Here is a 16434-nt window from a genome sequence, read left to right as displayed (position 1 = left end):
CCGTTTCAAAAGAAAATTAGTTCTTGCCATTAATTTTCAATTTCAATTTCAAATTAAATAATTTCACGCCAACAATTAAATTCCTGCACATATACTTAAAGTCCAAAATTCCAAAAAAGTCCTCCAACTAATAACAATTACTGAAATTCTAAATAATAAAGTTACTAAAATTATATTATTACTAAAAAAAATGTGCAGGGTGTTACACATAATGTATCGGTACATCCAGGATTTCGTTTGCTCAATCTGCAGTGAAATTAGCAAAGCTTATATTCTGACTACAGAACCACGCTTACATTCAAAATGTTGATTGTAGTTGCATCTTGGTGTGAGAAAAAAAAATTTAAAAAGAAGTTTGAATTACTTGTTTAGTTCTTGGATTTTGAGGTAGGTCTATTTTATCTTTGAACTTTTAAAATAATATATTTAGTCTTTAAATTTTGATATTTTTAGAATTTACAGATCAAGGTTTGAGGTTCTATCAGATATAATTTTAGTTAATATCTAATAGATCAATTAATTTGTTAAAATTTCAAAATTGTCAAAAATTTATTAGATAGAAAATTGAAAATTCACGTCTTTATTAGACATAATTGAAAATTTAGGTACATATTAGACATGAGACATTTTTGAAGATTCAAGATCAAATATACAATATACACAAATTAAGGTTTAGGATTCAACCTGTAATTTAACCTAAATAAGACTAAGAAAATATCCTATTACATCTTTTTTAAGGAAACATCTGAAATTATTATGTTAAGAATTAAAGAGTCGGTTATTAAATACTATTCCAAAAATTAATTTTGGCATATAATATATATTAACAACAAAGAGATATTGTTCAATTCTCCTACCCTTTTGGTATTAAAAAAAGTTAAATTTTGGCATGAATGCCTTTTTAAAATTAGGGTTTTCAAGATACTCATGATTCTTCAAACGAACTGCGTTTCTGTTCTTCTTTAGATTTGATTTGGTTTGAGATTTTGTGGATCGAATACTTCAATAAACCAAATAAAGTGGGTTTTACTATTTGGTCAGAATTCTAATTTATATATTTCTCCAGTAGTTTGAGGCTTAACCACAAATTTTTACAGGAATTACTTTTGACCATTCAACTCAATAAAAAGATGTACTGTACCAAAATTTCCATTCCATCCAGGAAATAGTAAATGAAATATTGAGTGCAGCAATCGAAAACCCAAATACGTGGATGAAATTTGTGGGTAAAACGAATGTAATTGAGTTTAAAATATAGTTCCCTCTAGAGAAGTTTGCATATGGAATTTTAGACCTTGCAAATAAACTATGTTTATTGGAGTAATTCTTCAATTGCCCACAGGTGAGCCCAAGCTCAAGAGATATTCGGAAGAGGTATGGGGAAATGCATGTCCCAAAAGAGAAAAGTTAGAGTTTAGAGTTTCATACCGGCCAACCAAGTTAGTGAGTATATATATTGATTAAGAAATAATGGAGTTGTGCTCAGTCTGGCACCCTACAACCTTGAGGGCTACAATTACAACCACCTTGAGGAATTAAGTAGCGGGAATAATCCTCCAAGAATCAAGATTGTGAATCTTTTATTAGAATAATAATATGTTTCATACATGAGAGGAAGTCCTATTACTAGTGGGGTCAAAAGGGAATTAACATAGAATATTGTCTGATTACCCAATCAACCCCTATTTTTCTTATATCAACTATCTTGACATCATCAGAGTTGTCAAAAGGAGAATATTATAAATAGCCTCATTCGACGACCCTTTAAGAGGAGTAAGAAATATCCCAAGGAGACATCCAACCTTACTATTGTGTGTTTAGCTGAACTATATGATGCACTTAGGCATCAAAGTGTGGTAGACTCAGTACTACACCAGTGTAGGAAACTCTTACACAGGGCAACTCAAAAATCAAGACCATACTAGATATAGCAGGTCAAGGATGATCCCTTGAGAGGCCCACAATGACGAACACTTGCGAATTTCTTGCACCAACAATCTATATTGTAGAAGAGTCTCGTATGATAACTTGAAAATTTTTCTAGCACTCGATGTTACTAGATCTCTAGAATGACTAACAATGAATGGAAGTAATACTCGTATGGGCTCTCATTTAGACCCAAGTTATCAGATATTAACATCGACTATTTTAGTTAACTTCATCTATTTATATGCTCAATATGAATGGTTATCACATGACGGAACAAACTACAATACATCTTTTTGAGAAAAATACACACTTCTAGAACTAGTGCTAATATAACATATTTACCTCATAAATAAACTCTGAAACGGCAACTTATAATTCCACGCCAGTTTCTTTGAAAGCTGGAATATTTACCATTTTTGTAGTTCGTATAGAAGAGGGCCGATTGTTTTCTGCCAAAGGAAGTAGCTCTCCCAAGTGTAAGCTCTTTATGACCCATTTTATAGACTGTAAAAAGCCAGAGAGCAAGAGAACGATTTATTTCTCCGAATTGTGGATTGCTTTATCTTCGAATTATTCAACCAATACACGATTATGAAGAGCAAGCAAGTAGTTACCATCAATGGTATCCCTTGTTCCAAGGCACATTGCTTCAAGTGACGGGATGCCTTGCGCTCGTCTTCGACTACGATGACTCCAAATGAAATCTTCTCCCTATTTAGGCTCTTTACTAACCACTGTAGGGTCTTGAATACCTGTCCACCTCCATGCTGGGTGAACCAAAAAGTAGAAAAATACTGAATTGATCAGGTCTAAGTAGTAGAAACTACAAAACATTGTCTGGAGCGGTTGTTTCAATAATAAAATGACATGATATTAAGATTCAGTCCTTCATCACTTTGATTTTTGAAAATAATATGGTACTAAAATATGAATGAAAATTAGTACAGAAGAAGAAAACCAACTGAATGCAGCATATATATAGACACACACACACATATACTATCCTTCTGTAATTTACTTGTGGTTTCTTTATTATGACTAATAGAGGGCTTTTTTAAAGCTCTCCTCCGTACATGCATAGCTTTTTGAATAACTCTTATTTTTTATACCATCATTTTTTCTTTTTGAATTTAATAATTGTGAGAATGAGAGATTGAACCATCGACCTTTGAGATGGTAATTGGTTTCTTCATCACTCATAAAGAAATTTTTTTGGATCTCACTATAGGTGTCACAATTAGTCTTTTCAAAGATACTAAAACAGCAAATTTGAAGGTATGATCAAAGAGTACCTCTATGATAATTTTTAAAAGAAGTTCCAAAAATGAAGGAAATTTTGTTACCTCTCATGTCATTATTATGGATAAAGTCATGTATAACCAGTAAAGTTGATGAGCTCGGTTGAATAAATAGATAGCGAGAAAGATAAAACGGACTTGGCTTCACAAATGGGTAAATGGAGGCAAGCCTTACCTTTAATACAGTTGTCAATTTGGTGCAGAAACCTTGTTTCCCATGAAGCATGACTCCAACATTCTCAAATATATATCTTCGATTACGGTGTCTAACTGATCTTCCAATTTGAGTACAATCAGCTTGATTTGATATGATCATGTATCTTAACGGGGGGAAAAAAATCAAATAAGCCACCGACAAAGAAATATCAGAAGTACAAAAGTTCATCCAAGAACAACTACGTAAATAATAATAATTTATAATTGGATTAAAAATGTTTCAGAGCTAGCGGCGCAATGGCATTCCACAAGAAATACATGGACATATTAAGTAAACGGCATGGACGAAGGCATCTTTATTCTTTGAAAAACACCAGACTGAAAGGTTTGGTGACATTAAACATCTTTAATACTCGTAGATGGTATTTTCTTACATGAGTAATTGTATTTGATTCAATAGATAGTAGAAAATATAATATTCTATTCTTCTCAAAAATCCAAGTGAAACACGTGTAAGAATAACTTACTTCCACGGTGGTAACATGGAACAAGCAGCAATGGAATCTGTAAGCCAACTGACATTGACTATAAGGGCATTCACCGCACATCCATACAAGAATTTTGTTGTTTGGAGCTAAAACAAACAAGTTAATCAAATCAATAAAGTTGATAAATTTATAAGAATAACTATAATTTTAAAAAAAAATTAAAAAAGTTTTTTTTTAAAAATCTCAGCATCAAATGGTAATGGAATGTTCATGTTGGTTATTAAATAACATTAGAGTCTAATTGGATAATTGTAATAAAAAGAAATAACAACAACATAAGGAAACTGCCTCAAGCGTCTGTTAAAAAGTCAATTTCTTGCTCATCTTACTGAAATCAAGTGTACAAATGTTCCGGGAGAAGTTTTTAGAGCCTTAACAGAGGAACTGACTAGACAACAGGAAGGACAGAAGTTGGAAAATCCAGACTTTTTTTTATGGGAAGCATGAACCAACATAAGAAGGGCCAACAAAAACATCCCAAAAGGAATACAGGACCTCACCAACAGGCCTATAGACTGGTTTGGCGACGCCTTAGTTTTAGAATTTGATTGCAAAGAGATTTTCCCTTTAAAATTTTTATTTGGCAATTAGGAACTCTGATAAGGTGAAATTGCAAAAAAGACGTCTCTAGCTAGACCCGTGTGGCTTACACTTTATAAGAAAGCAAAGGAAAATCGAGGTTGTCCTTTCTTTCACTAAAGATGGAGCTCCAAGTGTTGGAGACTTTTACTAGAGAGTTTTCCACTAATCATCGATTTTTCATAGAGCAGCAAAGGAAAATCTAAGGCAGATGGAATGTGACCATGAATTTAAGAAAGCAAAGTTACTTCAAAAGAACAAGAAAATTCAAAAAATGGAATCAGAATTCTTCATCAAAATCAAAAGTAGATATACCAAAACCACTGAATAACACAATTATAGGCAAGGATTTTTTTTATAGGAATATCACAATTATAGGCAAGTAGGAGGGGAAAATATATGAACAGAACCTTTTTAAGTAAAGAATGATATTACATGCAGGGAACCAACCTTCTTTGAAGAGAGAATAACAGGAGGCCCCTTACAGTTTGATTTTGAAATCTTTTGCCCCCTTGAACTTGGACTAGGAATGTCGGGAAGAACTATACCTCCATTATCACATACTAATCCATCAATATCCTTTTCTTTACGACTAGAAAATCCCGTTACCAAGAACTGTATACCTTGAAATATTAATTTCTTCCTGCTCCTATAGTAGCGACTCTTGAGATGACCTTTACCATCATGGTGACGAGATACTAAACATTGATTAGAAAACTTCTGCCTTTTACCAGTTCTGAGAGTAGAATCTGCATTCAAACCAAAAGGGAAATTTTTTTAAAAAAAAAATACACAGTAAATCATGTAAATAACACCAACAATATTCCAACTCTTACAATTTTTTGGAGGATGTACTTTTTGAAAGTCCAAGTTTGCTTGAGGCTGATCATTAGCTTCTAAGAAATGGACTCTCTTCTGCACCAACATACATGGTTCAAGGGGAGTCTTATTTTTAAGTTGCATCTTCACGACGTTTTTGACCTTTTGGGGATCAGACACCGTACCCTGTAGATGATCTTTCTTGATAGAGGATTTCTTCATTATAGATTTCGATAGCTGCAGACTCTCATTTAAGATATCACGGATTTTCCTTTTCTTCACTGAATGAACAAGGAACTCGCTCCCATCACCTGCAACTTCATCACTCTTTCTTTTCAGTTCTGTTATTTCCTCAACCAAATTGTGGTCAGCATCGGTTTGGCTGTCCTCCACAATATCCATTTCTCTAGATTCAGTAGGCTCAGAGGGTAAAGTCTCCATAAAATTTGTTTTAGAAGAAAGTCTTGTACAACCCAGATGAGAATCTGATGATAGCAGGCTCATATTGCCATGTAGTTGATGTGCATAATTGTTGTCCAGTCCCCCTTCCACATCAACATGAGTGGGCAAAATTGTGCTGTAATTTTTAAGTGAAGTTAGCTGCCTTCGAATTGAAGGCCTAGAACCTTCAACATCCACAAAGGTGCCTGAGCATTCTTTCGTACAATCTTTTCCTTCATTCAGATTCTGTCCAGCACAATCAGTGTCCAATGAAATGCTGCACGGAACAAAAGAACAAAGAGGATCGACCGAGGATAGGCTACATTTCACGACTTCTTCAGTTACCAGCAAACCGTTGTCACATTTTTCGTCCAAATGACCAAAATGTACACTTGACTGTGAAGCAACTTGAAACTTGGATTCACATCTTTGCACATAAGAGTTCTCATCTGGAGCTATATCAGCAGATTCAGAAAGAAAGCTCGTCTCATTAACAAACATCGAAGGAATGGTTTTTCCATCAACATTTTGTCTCAATTGCTCAGAAATGAGTTCCTTACAAAATGGAAATGGAAGGGGAAAGACACAATAAGAGTTAACAATTAGATGAGAAAAAAAATGATTAAACTAAGAAAAAGGAAATGAATGGGAAGGAGACCAGAATAGTGACAATTAAAATGAAATACTTGATTTGGTTATGCATCAAAAGTGGAAATGAAACTTGACCTAATTAAAGTGAAAGTGAAAAGAACAAGTTTTGGGGTAAGAGAGTGACATCAATGAAAAATGTAAATGCAACCCTCCACGATGAGAAGGGATTTATAGCAATAGGAGTAGATAAAAATTACCAACACCTCCGTTATATCATTGGTGAGAAGATTAAGCTTTATGTCATAAATAAATAAGCATGCGGATCAAAACCGTTCTGACTAGGCACTTTTGAGTAACCATTTTCACATATTGAACCTAGACTAAAGTTTCTAAAATATATCCTAGTACACTCAATAAATCAATATATCATATGGTTATCATTATTTTTTCTAATAACAAATGTGGATGTGTTCTTCAATTGCAAATTTGCAATTGAATCTAGAACACTTGGAAATAAATAATAAAAAATCCACCAAACAAAGCTTGTTGATCTTGAATACTGAGTTATCTCCTTTGTTTAACACTATCAAAGTCAATATTTTAACATAATAGTTTAAACTCTAATGTATGAACCAGCATGATAGGTTGTAAATAAGAGCAGAGAACACACCTTAACTGACCAACCACCCAACCAACGACTCTGAAATCTCTCGGGAGTTAAGAAAGCAACTTGTTCATCATTTTCTGGAAATGGGAAGAAAACTGTTTAGTACTTAAGCCTGAACATTCTCACACATAAAAAATACAGATCATAGTGACTCACTTGTTGACACTTTATTGCACTCATGTAGGCTGGAGTATTCTTTGGCATCGTTTGTACACAAATTTGTATTAACTGTAGACGACACAATTTTCTGCAGTCATGATATCATATTGCTGTTACTAATAGCTTAAAGAGAACTTAGTGCTATTTGTTATGCTAACGTTCTATATTTATCTGACAATTGACAAATAGTGAAGAAATCCTAATACACCTTTTTTAAGTGGATGGAGGAAGTGGAAGGTCTTTGCTAAGTCTCATTCAAAATATTTTGGGAAGCAGCATTGGGAAAATCTCAAGATGGTGACTTTTGGACTTTTACCTGTTTCACAACAAACTCGTCTGATCCATTTTGAGCTGGGTGTTGCGACATTGAGTTATATTTACAATAGTTTGGACTAGTTGAACCTAACTCATCATCATCAGAAAGTTGATGTTGAACGTTACAACTCAGATCTTCCAAAGGCAAGCCCACAGGTTTTGTCACAACAAGATTCTCTTCGAACTGTTTCAGGGTTAATCCATTCCCCAAAATGTCTGGTTGACGTGTCATATCTACAGAATTACATTGACTGCCATGTGTGAATTCATTGTTATTTACAGGCGTATCTTGAACATCAAAACATGTGGTTTTGCAACGATCACTATTCAAAATACTGCAAGGTAGTCCTACATCATCAAATGCATCTCTCATTATGAAATCATCCAGATCTGAAAGAGAATTGGTCAAGTCCACTTCCTCGTCTACGCTTTCATAGGCACTTTCCAGCACCTCAATGCGAGCCTTTTTTACCTGGATGGAAACTTCGAGGACAGCTTCAACTGATAACGCTTCTGAATCTAGCTCAGCCTGCAATAAGTCGTGTATAACCAGTGCTTCAGATGCCACAACAGAGAGCTCAATTGCATCGTTAGCTTCAGCATTTTTAAGCCAGCCAACATCCAATTTTTCTCCCTGCCGGATTTCACAATCTTCAGTATTGTTCAGAGATTGACAGTCAACATTGTCCAACAAATCTTTGTTGCTAGAATGAGGTGGCAAATCTGTGTCACCAGCATTAATGCCCTTTCGGAAAGGAATATTTTCCCTGGGATCAAGTGATGCTTCAAACAAACTGATCGACTGAACTTTATTATATTCAGGCAATTGGTGAGATCCATCCAAATGTTGAGTTGAAGTACACTCCGAACCACCATATGATGAAAGATGTAAATGAAAATGAAGTGCCTGCTTTTGTTGTGAAAAAATCAATGAGAAAAACATGGCACCTTATTACTTGTGTATTCATTTAGAAAAAGTAATACAGCTGCAGAAATGTCCATATTTTAAATCTATGGAGTCTTCAAAATAACATTAGGAAACATATTAAACGCAACATTTACTAGTTTTCAGTTTTTTAGTTAATATTTAATTCAAGATCGCAAATATTGTGTTCATTTCTATAGATGAAGGGAATGCCTTGCCTGACAACATATTGATGATTTTCTTAAAGAGAAAATTAACATGTTGGTGAATTTAAATGCACGTGTATATTACTAATAAATAATGTTATTTGGAGTTTCAGCCCTTTCTTGATTCTTGGAATGGCGTGGAAATCTTATAGCTTATACTCAATTAAATTAAGTTCATTAATTTTTCTTCTTTTGCCAATTTCCATCACCAGTCAAAATTCTTTAAAGTCTTTTTTCTGTTGGTGTTGGGTTTACAATTCATCTCCCTTGATTTTCCTTTTTTCAATTCATTTCTAAAATGAACTGTTATGTTTCATGTCAAAAAAACAGGAGTCAGTCCAACGATTTATACCATGTCTGCACATTCCTAAGATTCTCATGCATACTAGTTGGTCTTTTCACTAAATACATACATTCCTTGAAGTTAGTAATAAACTAATCCATTTTCCTTAAGTTTCAATTTCAATGTCTAATTATTTTTTATTTATAACCGTGGCACTCTGCCTGTCTGCCGGAGCTGTTTATGCAGAGAATGTTTGCTTTCTGCTAAATTTCGTGTATTCAACCATCTAGCTTCAAAGAAGCCTAATTTTGAAATCCACATAAAAGAAACCCAAATCCGTAAAGTGGGCTACAAACTTACATTATTAGATGATGCAGCTACACTTTCGGATATGTTGTCCTGTCCAGATAGAAATAAATGAAATCTGTTGCATCCACTGTCTTTTGGATAGAGATTTGCACCTTCAAGTTTATTGATGATTCCGTACCCAACCTCCTGCAATAAATGGGAAGAGAGGCATCAAAACAGTTACGAACCATGTAGTCGGAAATGCAACTTGTAGCAGTGCTAACCCTGAAATGGTCTAACATCATGCAATGCTATATTCAATACCTATTCTCTTTTAAACCAATACTGAATTCCCACGTTAACCACAGAAAATCACGTTCTTTACATGATATGAAATTCAAAACAAAAAGAACTGCATTTTCAATTTATAAAATAAGTTTCTGACAACACCAGCAGAAAACATAAACCACCAGAATGTATCACATCTAAATTAAAAAGATTTATGGAATTGAACCACAGAGGTTGTGAGCACTTTTGCTATATTTTTTTTAGCTCAACAATGTGGGAGCAGGGATTTGAATATTTGACTTTTAGTACAGATGTACAGTGCCTTAACCGGTTGGTATTGGATTATGAAACAAAACCAAAGGCATCTCTAGATTATGTTAATATGTTTTCCAAATTCTCTTCCATTCCCGGGCACTAAGCCGCTACTGGAGCTAATATTTACTCATTCAATTAGAAAAGCTACAAAGAAAATCCTTAGTTTTAAACAAGAATTGTGTAATAAAGAAGACCATGGTAAATGTAAATACCAGAGATGGATGTCAACCTTGATTGCTGATTCGTAATCACATTCTATTACTTGCTCACTGGATGGCGTTGTATGATTATCCTGAAGCCAGCAAGGAAGCCAAGCTAAATCCTGAAATTAGTACATATTGAAAAATCAAATAAAGTTAGGATGCCTATTAGTCGCTATAATGCCAAGTATAAGACTGATGAAAAAATTCAATCTATCTGATCGAGAGAGTACCATAAAAGTATGGCTTAAAATACTGCAAATATTTCTATCAGAAACGGAGCTGATCAGACAAATGAATTTCAAAACCATGCATAAAGCATCTAAAAGAATGAATTCCATATAAATCATAAGACTGTATATTGTATAGAGACCAGATAAAAGCAAAAGAAGTTCTCGTAGGGCCGCTTGCCAAACATCCCTAGTCCTGATGAGCTCCATACATTGTTCAAGTCCACTATAGGTCAATACGAATTACAGTGAAATTGGAATTATTAGACCTTGACGAAGCTAAAGTTATTGGACATGAACAGAAATCACAAGAGGTTTCTGCTTTTGAGTATTTATAATAATTGGCAACAAAGAAAAAACAAACATACAAGTAATTGGTAAGCACCAAGGAGTAGTGGAAGCATAATTATGATTATTTTTCCTCCGTAGCAATAGCTACATCGAGATCTCAAATAAAAAGTGAATCGATAATTGAATTTGCATTATTCTCCCTCCAAGTCGAATTACGAAATTTATGAGAGATATCGCACATACTCCTGGAGAATCATACAAATTTCTCAAATTCTTGTCCCGATTTGTTCTCAAATCAACGCAACTCAATTCATTTATCGGTCAAAGTAATTATAACGAACACGAAATCGAAAACGTCTTCCGGCATCCGCGATCGAAATCTCAACATATTTTCCGTAAGCAGCGTAACAAAAAATCAATCACAGCTAACTCCGTGCTTCATCTTCTAGTTTCTCGGTTATCCAGAAAACAAACGAAATGGCAACGAAAGTAAACATACGAGAAGATTATCGGTATAATCGATGAATAGTTGATTTTTAGGAGAAATGTGAAATTTTACCTCTGAGAATTGAGGAAGACGAAGCTCTAGAGTTTCCATCTGTAAGTTGAAGGAAAAATCAATGTTCAAGTCGCTTACTCCTCCATGGAAATCGATATTGACTGCATCGCTGAGAGAGCGGCGGAGTAGAGAGAGAGACTAGAGAGAGAGATTTGGCGCCATAATGAACTTCGAAGTGGCGGGTATTTGTATCTTGAGTCTTAATTAAAGAGTTACTTTATACTTTTTTTCTAAATCGTAAGAAATACTTTTTGTTTCAAAAATAATTCTTTCCTTTTCTTCAAATATCAATTTATACCCATAAACATCGGAATTGTATCAATTTAAATCATAAACTAATAATTATGTATAGATTTAAACCCTAAATTTTAAAAATTATATCAATTTAAAGTTCAAACTAATAATTATCTTTTATAAATATATCAATTTAAACTATAAATTTTCTTGGACTGCTTTTAAATATAGAAAAATGAACTAAAATATTTACAAAATATAGCAAAAGTTTATAACTATCAATGATAGACGTTGATAGACTTCTATCGGTGTCTATCAATGTCACTGATAGACACTGATAGGTCAGTTCTAAAATTTTGTTATATCTTGTAAATATTTTCAACAGTTTTACCATTTGAAATAATTTCTCAATTTTCTTAAGTGTATGAATTTACACTTTCCTTCGTATTTAGTTTGAAGAATATCATGCAAAATATTTAATTTTTTCAATTAAACTTATGAAAGTTTGAGGTTTAATTGATAAAATTACAAGTCTAATACTATGTTTATCCAACTAAAAAATAATAAATGGTTTAAATTAGTACACTTATAAAAATTCAAGGTTTAAATTAGTAAAATTATTAGTTTATGGTCTAAATTAATACAACCTCAAAGTTTAGGAGTATAAATTTATATTTTTCCTACCTTTCTATGTAGTGTGTGTGTGTGTATATATATATATATATACTTTTGAAAAATAGTTGCCAAATATTTGAGTAACATTCTTTTATAAAAATGTTTAAATAAAAATGACTTTTTTAAAAACATTTTTTCAAGTTAATCCAAATAGAAGTTGAGTATGAATTGGAGTTTGGGAGGCAGAAGAAAATTGTCGAATACATCTATTAGATGGAGAATTTGGATTAATGTTTATGTAATTTATTTGTGTAAGTGAACTTGGCCATTTGTTAACCTTATCATATATCAATTTTTTTGTATCATATAAATGATTGATAATGTGACCTTTGTTACATATTTTTTGTGTCAACCATATAACATGACCATTAATAGGGTCATTACAATTATATTTTAAGAACTTAGACTATAAATTTGATTGCTTTATTCCGATTAATCTAATATAATTTTGTCCAAATTAACTGGAAATGTGTACAAATTTATAAATAATTGAAAGAAATGAAATTCATGATCCATATGTAAACTAATCTTATTTTCCAAAACTCCTATCAATGCATGTGTATTTAAAAAGAAAACATTAAAACAAAGTGCAACACATAGTTTATTAAAAAATATATATAGGTAAAATTGTTGAATAAAAAAAGTTTAAAAAAAACAATCACTATAAAACAATTTATTCATGTCATAAAAAAACATTACCAGATACACCCGACATATGAACTCAACTCAATACTCCAAACACCCTAAACACAAACATATGAAGTTCATACATCATATCTCATCTCAACACCCCAAATTAGGAGTGAGCATCAGTCAGTCGAAGTCGGTTTTTCGATCAAACCGCCACCAAACCAACTATGGTTGGTTTAGTAAATGTTTAAACCGATTTCGACCGTCTAGGAGTAAAAATCGATCAGTCGGTTTGGTCAATTTTATTCTTTAATTCTTCTGAAATTTTTCCAAACCGACACCAATCAACCCCTCTCCTTCTCCACCAATCGACTTCAATTTGATTGGTCGACTCGATTTTTCGGTTTATCGTTCTCACTCCTACCCCAAACAGCCCCATATGATGTGTTTGGCCCACCAACATGTTAAACGACTCAACTTTAATGGGGTGTTTGGCTCACCAAACATGAGTTGAGTTGAGTTGCTAAAAATTATCAACTTAATGTTTGGCCCACCAACTTTAAATGTTGGTGGAGTTGAGTTGGTTATTTTTACCAACTCACTAACTCACCTCAACTCTCCCACCCTCCAATATTTTCAATGATTAGATTTGTCGGCTACCGTTGGCAGCTACCGCTGCCACAATTTGACAACCAATTATGATGACCACTTTCACACTTCTAGCTCTGGCGATCAACTCCAAACTCCTCCGACAACGACTTCGACAAAAACTCCCTTCGATGATCAACTCCGATGACAACTAGAGATGTCCATGGGGTGGGGCGAGACACGAGAAAGTCTTCCCTATCCCCGTGAAGTTCTCTGTCGAGATCGAGGCATCCATTCCCCGCGGGAAAAAATTCCTTATTCGTATTTTTTTAATTTATTCATTTTGTAAACTTGTAATTTTATTCTCAACCTTATAAAATTTTATATATTAATTGGTCGTTTTCGATACATCTTTTATCAAATATAAACCGTATCAAATTTCTTAATAAAACAATAATATTTTGTATGCAAATATATAATCAAACTAATTAATTCCATAAATAAAATTAAAATTTAAATATTACGAGTTTAAGCCTTCAACTTAAATATTACAATGTTTATGGTATTAACAGAAATAAAATCTTAAAAATTAATATTAATATATGTATGTAGAAGTATAAAACATTGAGATGAAAATTAGAAAGAAAAAAAATGCATTTTAAAACAAACTAGATAAATTTTTAATAAATTAACTGTAAACTCACGATGGAGTTTATAAACCCACATAATCATAGAATGTGTGAGTTATATATGTCACAAAATGTTTGAGTTTATATATATTAAGAAAATATACATATAATATAAAATATAATTTTTCCATTGGGGTGGGTGGGGCCGAAATGGGAAAATGTATTCCCCCTTTCCCCGTCTCAATTTAGTCATTCAGAGGAAAAATTTCTCCCCGCCCCCTCCTTCATTTCCCATCTAATTGGAGATTTCCCACCTTTTTTGGAGCGAGTCTTCTTGGGGTAAATGGACATCCTTAATGACTGTTGGGGTTGATACCTTAAAGTCTCATGTCCTGTAGTTTGTAAACAGATTGTACGAACACTTGTGATGTATAATATATGATATTTACTTCACTTCTTGATTTTGCTCATCTGAAAGTTTTATCTACTTTACCATAAACCTATAAACTAAAATCTATAGTTATCTTTATGTAACTTAAGCATGTATGTGGTGACATACAAGTGGATCATGTCTTAAGTGATAACCAAAATGGTCTGTAGTATATGGATATAAGAGGGAAACCTTATCCTGGTAACGCTACGGATGTGGCCCGCTTTGTGGAATAGTTACAAGTGTTGTGACTTGTCACAGATGGTTTGATCCTGATTATTCGTGTAAGGGACATGCGAGCAGGGGCATCCTATACAAAGAGTTTGTCTAAGACCTGACCATGAAGTGTTAACGTCTCGTTATATAACGTCGTTCATGATAGAGACTTCACTTCACTAGAATGACCATAGGTAACATGACCTCAATTCTGAGTGAGTTGGGAACTTCTGCTATTGAGGGCGGTCCTTTGATTTGCATGGGTTCGAGTGGCTAGGCCGCCGACTCAAACCTACCACTTTGGGGATTCGTCTGATTTGGGAGATGGGAACTCAGCTACACAAGATGGAATTCACTCCTTCCCCGAAGCAGGGGTAAGTAGATAGATAGCTCCCTTAAGGGCTGATTCCAAGGCTTGAACGATGTGGCGCCACACACTTTCTCATGGCCCGAGAGGTGTTCACACATAGTTGGACTATGTTATATTGTTCATTAGATGGATCAGTGGTACTTAAGGAGTAAGATATAACTATAGGGACAAAACGGTAAATTGACCCAACTGTACTTACGAGCATCTGTGAAAGGTCATCGTACTAATGATTGGTTATATCCGATGGACACATAAATATATATGTGGTAAGAAGAGTTCAGTTGTTGGTTTTTAGTGAAATGTCTGGCAGTTAACGAATGGTAGATCTCGTGGCTAAAGAGTTTAGTAAGCTATTCACATATCGTTGGAGCTTCGAGCCATAGGTTCATAAGGTCCCTTTGGTAACTTGGATAAAAGTTAAGAATCAGTTTTTGGGTCTGTTTGAAATGTTCAAATTGACAAGAGGGAGTTCGATTATATATGATATGATCGAACTGGTTAATTATATATGATATGATTGACTAAATGTATGAGATACATTATTTCGGAGGAAATTATATATAAATACGATTTATATCAAGCAGAGGAGAAAACACTATAGTTGATATATGATATCAAACTATAGGTTAAGAATATAATATGATTATATTCATTATTTTATTAATTAGGCGGTTATGAGATAATTGGCCGAAGTTTTCTCCGTTTTCGTGCGATAGTGGGAAGTTGAATTCAGTTCTAGTAACTAAAGAATCAAATGAAAATAGTTTTCATCTTGCAAAAGACACGCAAAATCGCACACGATGTGAAAGTCTTACATTGCTTAGTGTTGAGAGCCTATACGATAGCGCCCGCCTACTAAACGACCGCACATCTGCATTTATTAAACAATCGCCCGCGATTTCTTAAACGATCACTTACCTATACTAGACGATCGCTTAACGTTCTCAGCGTAACTAAACGATCACTTACTTTTGATAGACAACCACTTAGAATTTACTACACAGTCGTGTACCCCGAGCTAGACGATCAAGTACCCGACTATACGATAGTCATCCCTTTCTCCCACTTGCTTGTTCGTAGTACACAATCACCTTTCCTCCTCCCATCTATCAATTCTATCAAAGTCCACCCTTTGGATTCTCACTTCGAGAATACTGAGGACTTCGAGTGGTGGTGTCGTCCCCATTGCCTTGTGCTCATGCGCTGTTGTTTGTGTAGACGACTGTGGTGTTGCTGGGCGATTGCTTGTTGGACGAGAAAGAGTGAGAGAAGTTCGTTCACGCTGAGACCGAGATTTCTGAAGAAAATCTTCAACTGGTAAGTCTTCGATCTCTTGTATTTTATCTTTTAAAAGTATGCCAGTAATTAGTGTTTACGATGCGTATCTGTATGTTTGAATGTATATGTGTAAATCCTGTCACAGTGAATTGGAAAGATCCGCTTCCGCTCATAGGTACTCTTATATTAGAGTTCCTTCAATTGGTATCAGAGACAGGTTGTCTAATATTCAAATTTCATTGCTGCAAAGAATTGCATATACATTCTCGGTGGTTGCAACATATCTACACTCTGTTT

The 16434-nt window shown here is 34.0% G+C and overlaps 1 protein-coding gene across 2 annotated transcripts; it reads right to left on the bottom strand.

Moving 5' to 3' along the window:
* Nucleotides 1–1196: 1196 nt before the first annotated feature.
* On the bottom strand, nt 1197–11257 carry LOC120081282. 2 transcript variants are annotated; one of them, XM_039036019.1, is made up of 12 exons: nt 11088–11257; nt 10037–10129; nt 9277–9411; nt 7504–8412; nt 7185–7275; nt 7032–7105; nt 5347–6325; nt 4961–5259; nt 3911–4017; nt 3403–3547; nt 2544–2696; nt 1197–2433 (listed from the first exon to the last, which is right to left on the bottom strand). In XM_039036019.1, the coding sequence occupies exons 1-12, from the start codon at nt 11124–11126 to the stop codon at nt 2299–2301; spliced, it is 3159 nt and encodes a 1052-aa protein (XP_038891947.1). In that variant the 5' UTR covers nt 11127–11257; the 3' UTR covers nt 1197–2298. The 2 variants fall into 2 exon arrangements, with proteins under 2 accessions (XP_038891947.1, XP_038891948.1); XM_039036020.1 differs by having other exon boundaries at nt 7504–8409.
* Between the last annotated feature and the right edge of the window lie 5177 nt (nt 11258–16434).

This window comes from Benincasa hispida, chromosome 7 (assembly GCF_009727055.1).
Source record: "Benincasa hispida cultivar B227 chromosome 7, ASM972705v1, whole genome shotgun sequence".
Classification (NCBI taxonomy): domain Eukaryota; kingdom Viridiplantae; phylum Streptophyta; class Magnoliopsida; order Cucurbitales; family Cucurbitaceae; genus Benincasa; species Benincasa hispida.
Note: the sequence above shows the minus strand (reverse complement) of the source record. Positions and strands in the feature narration are given on the sequence as shown.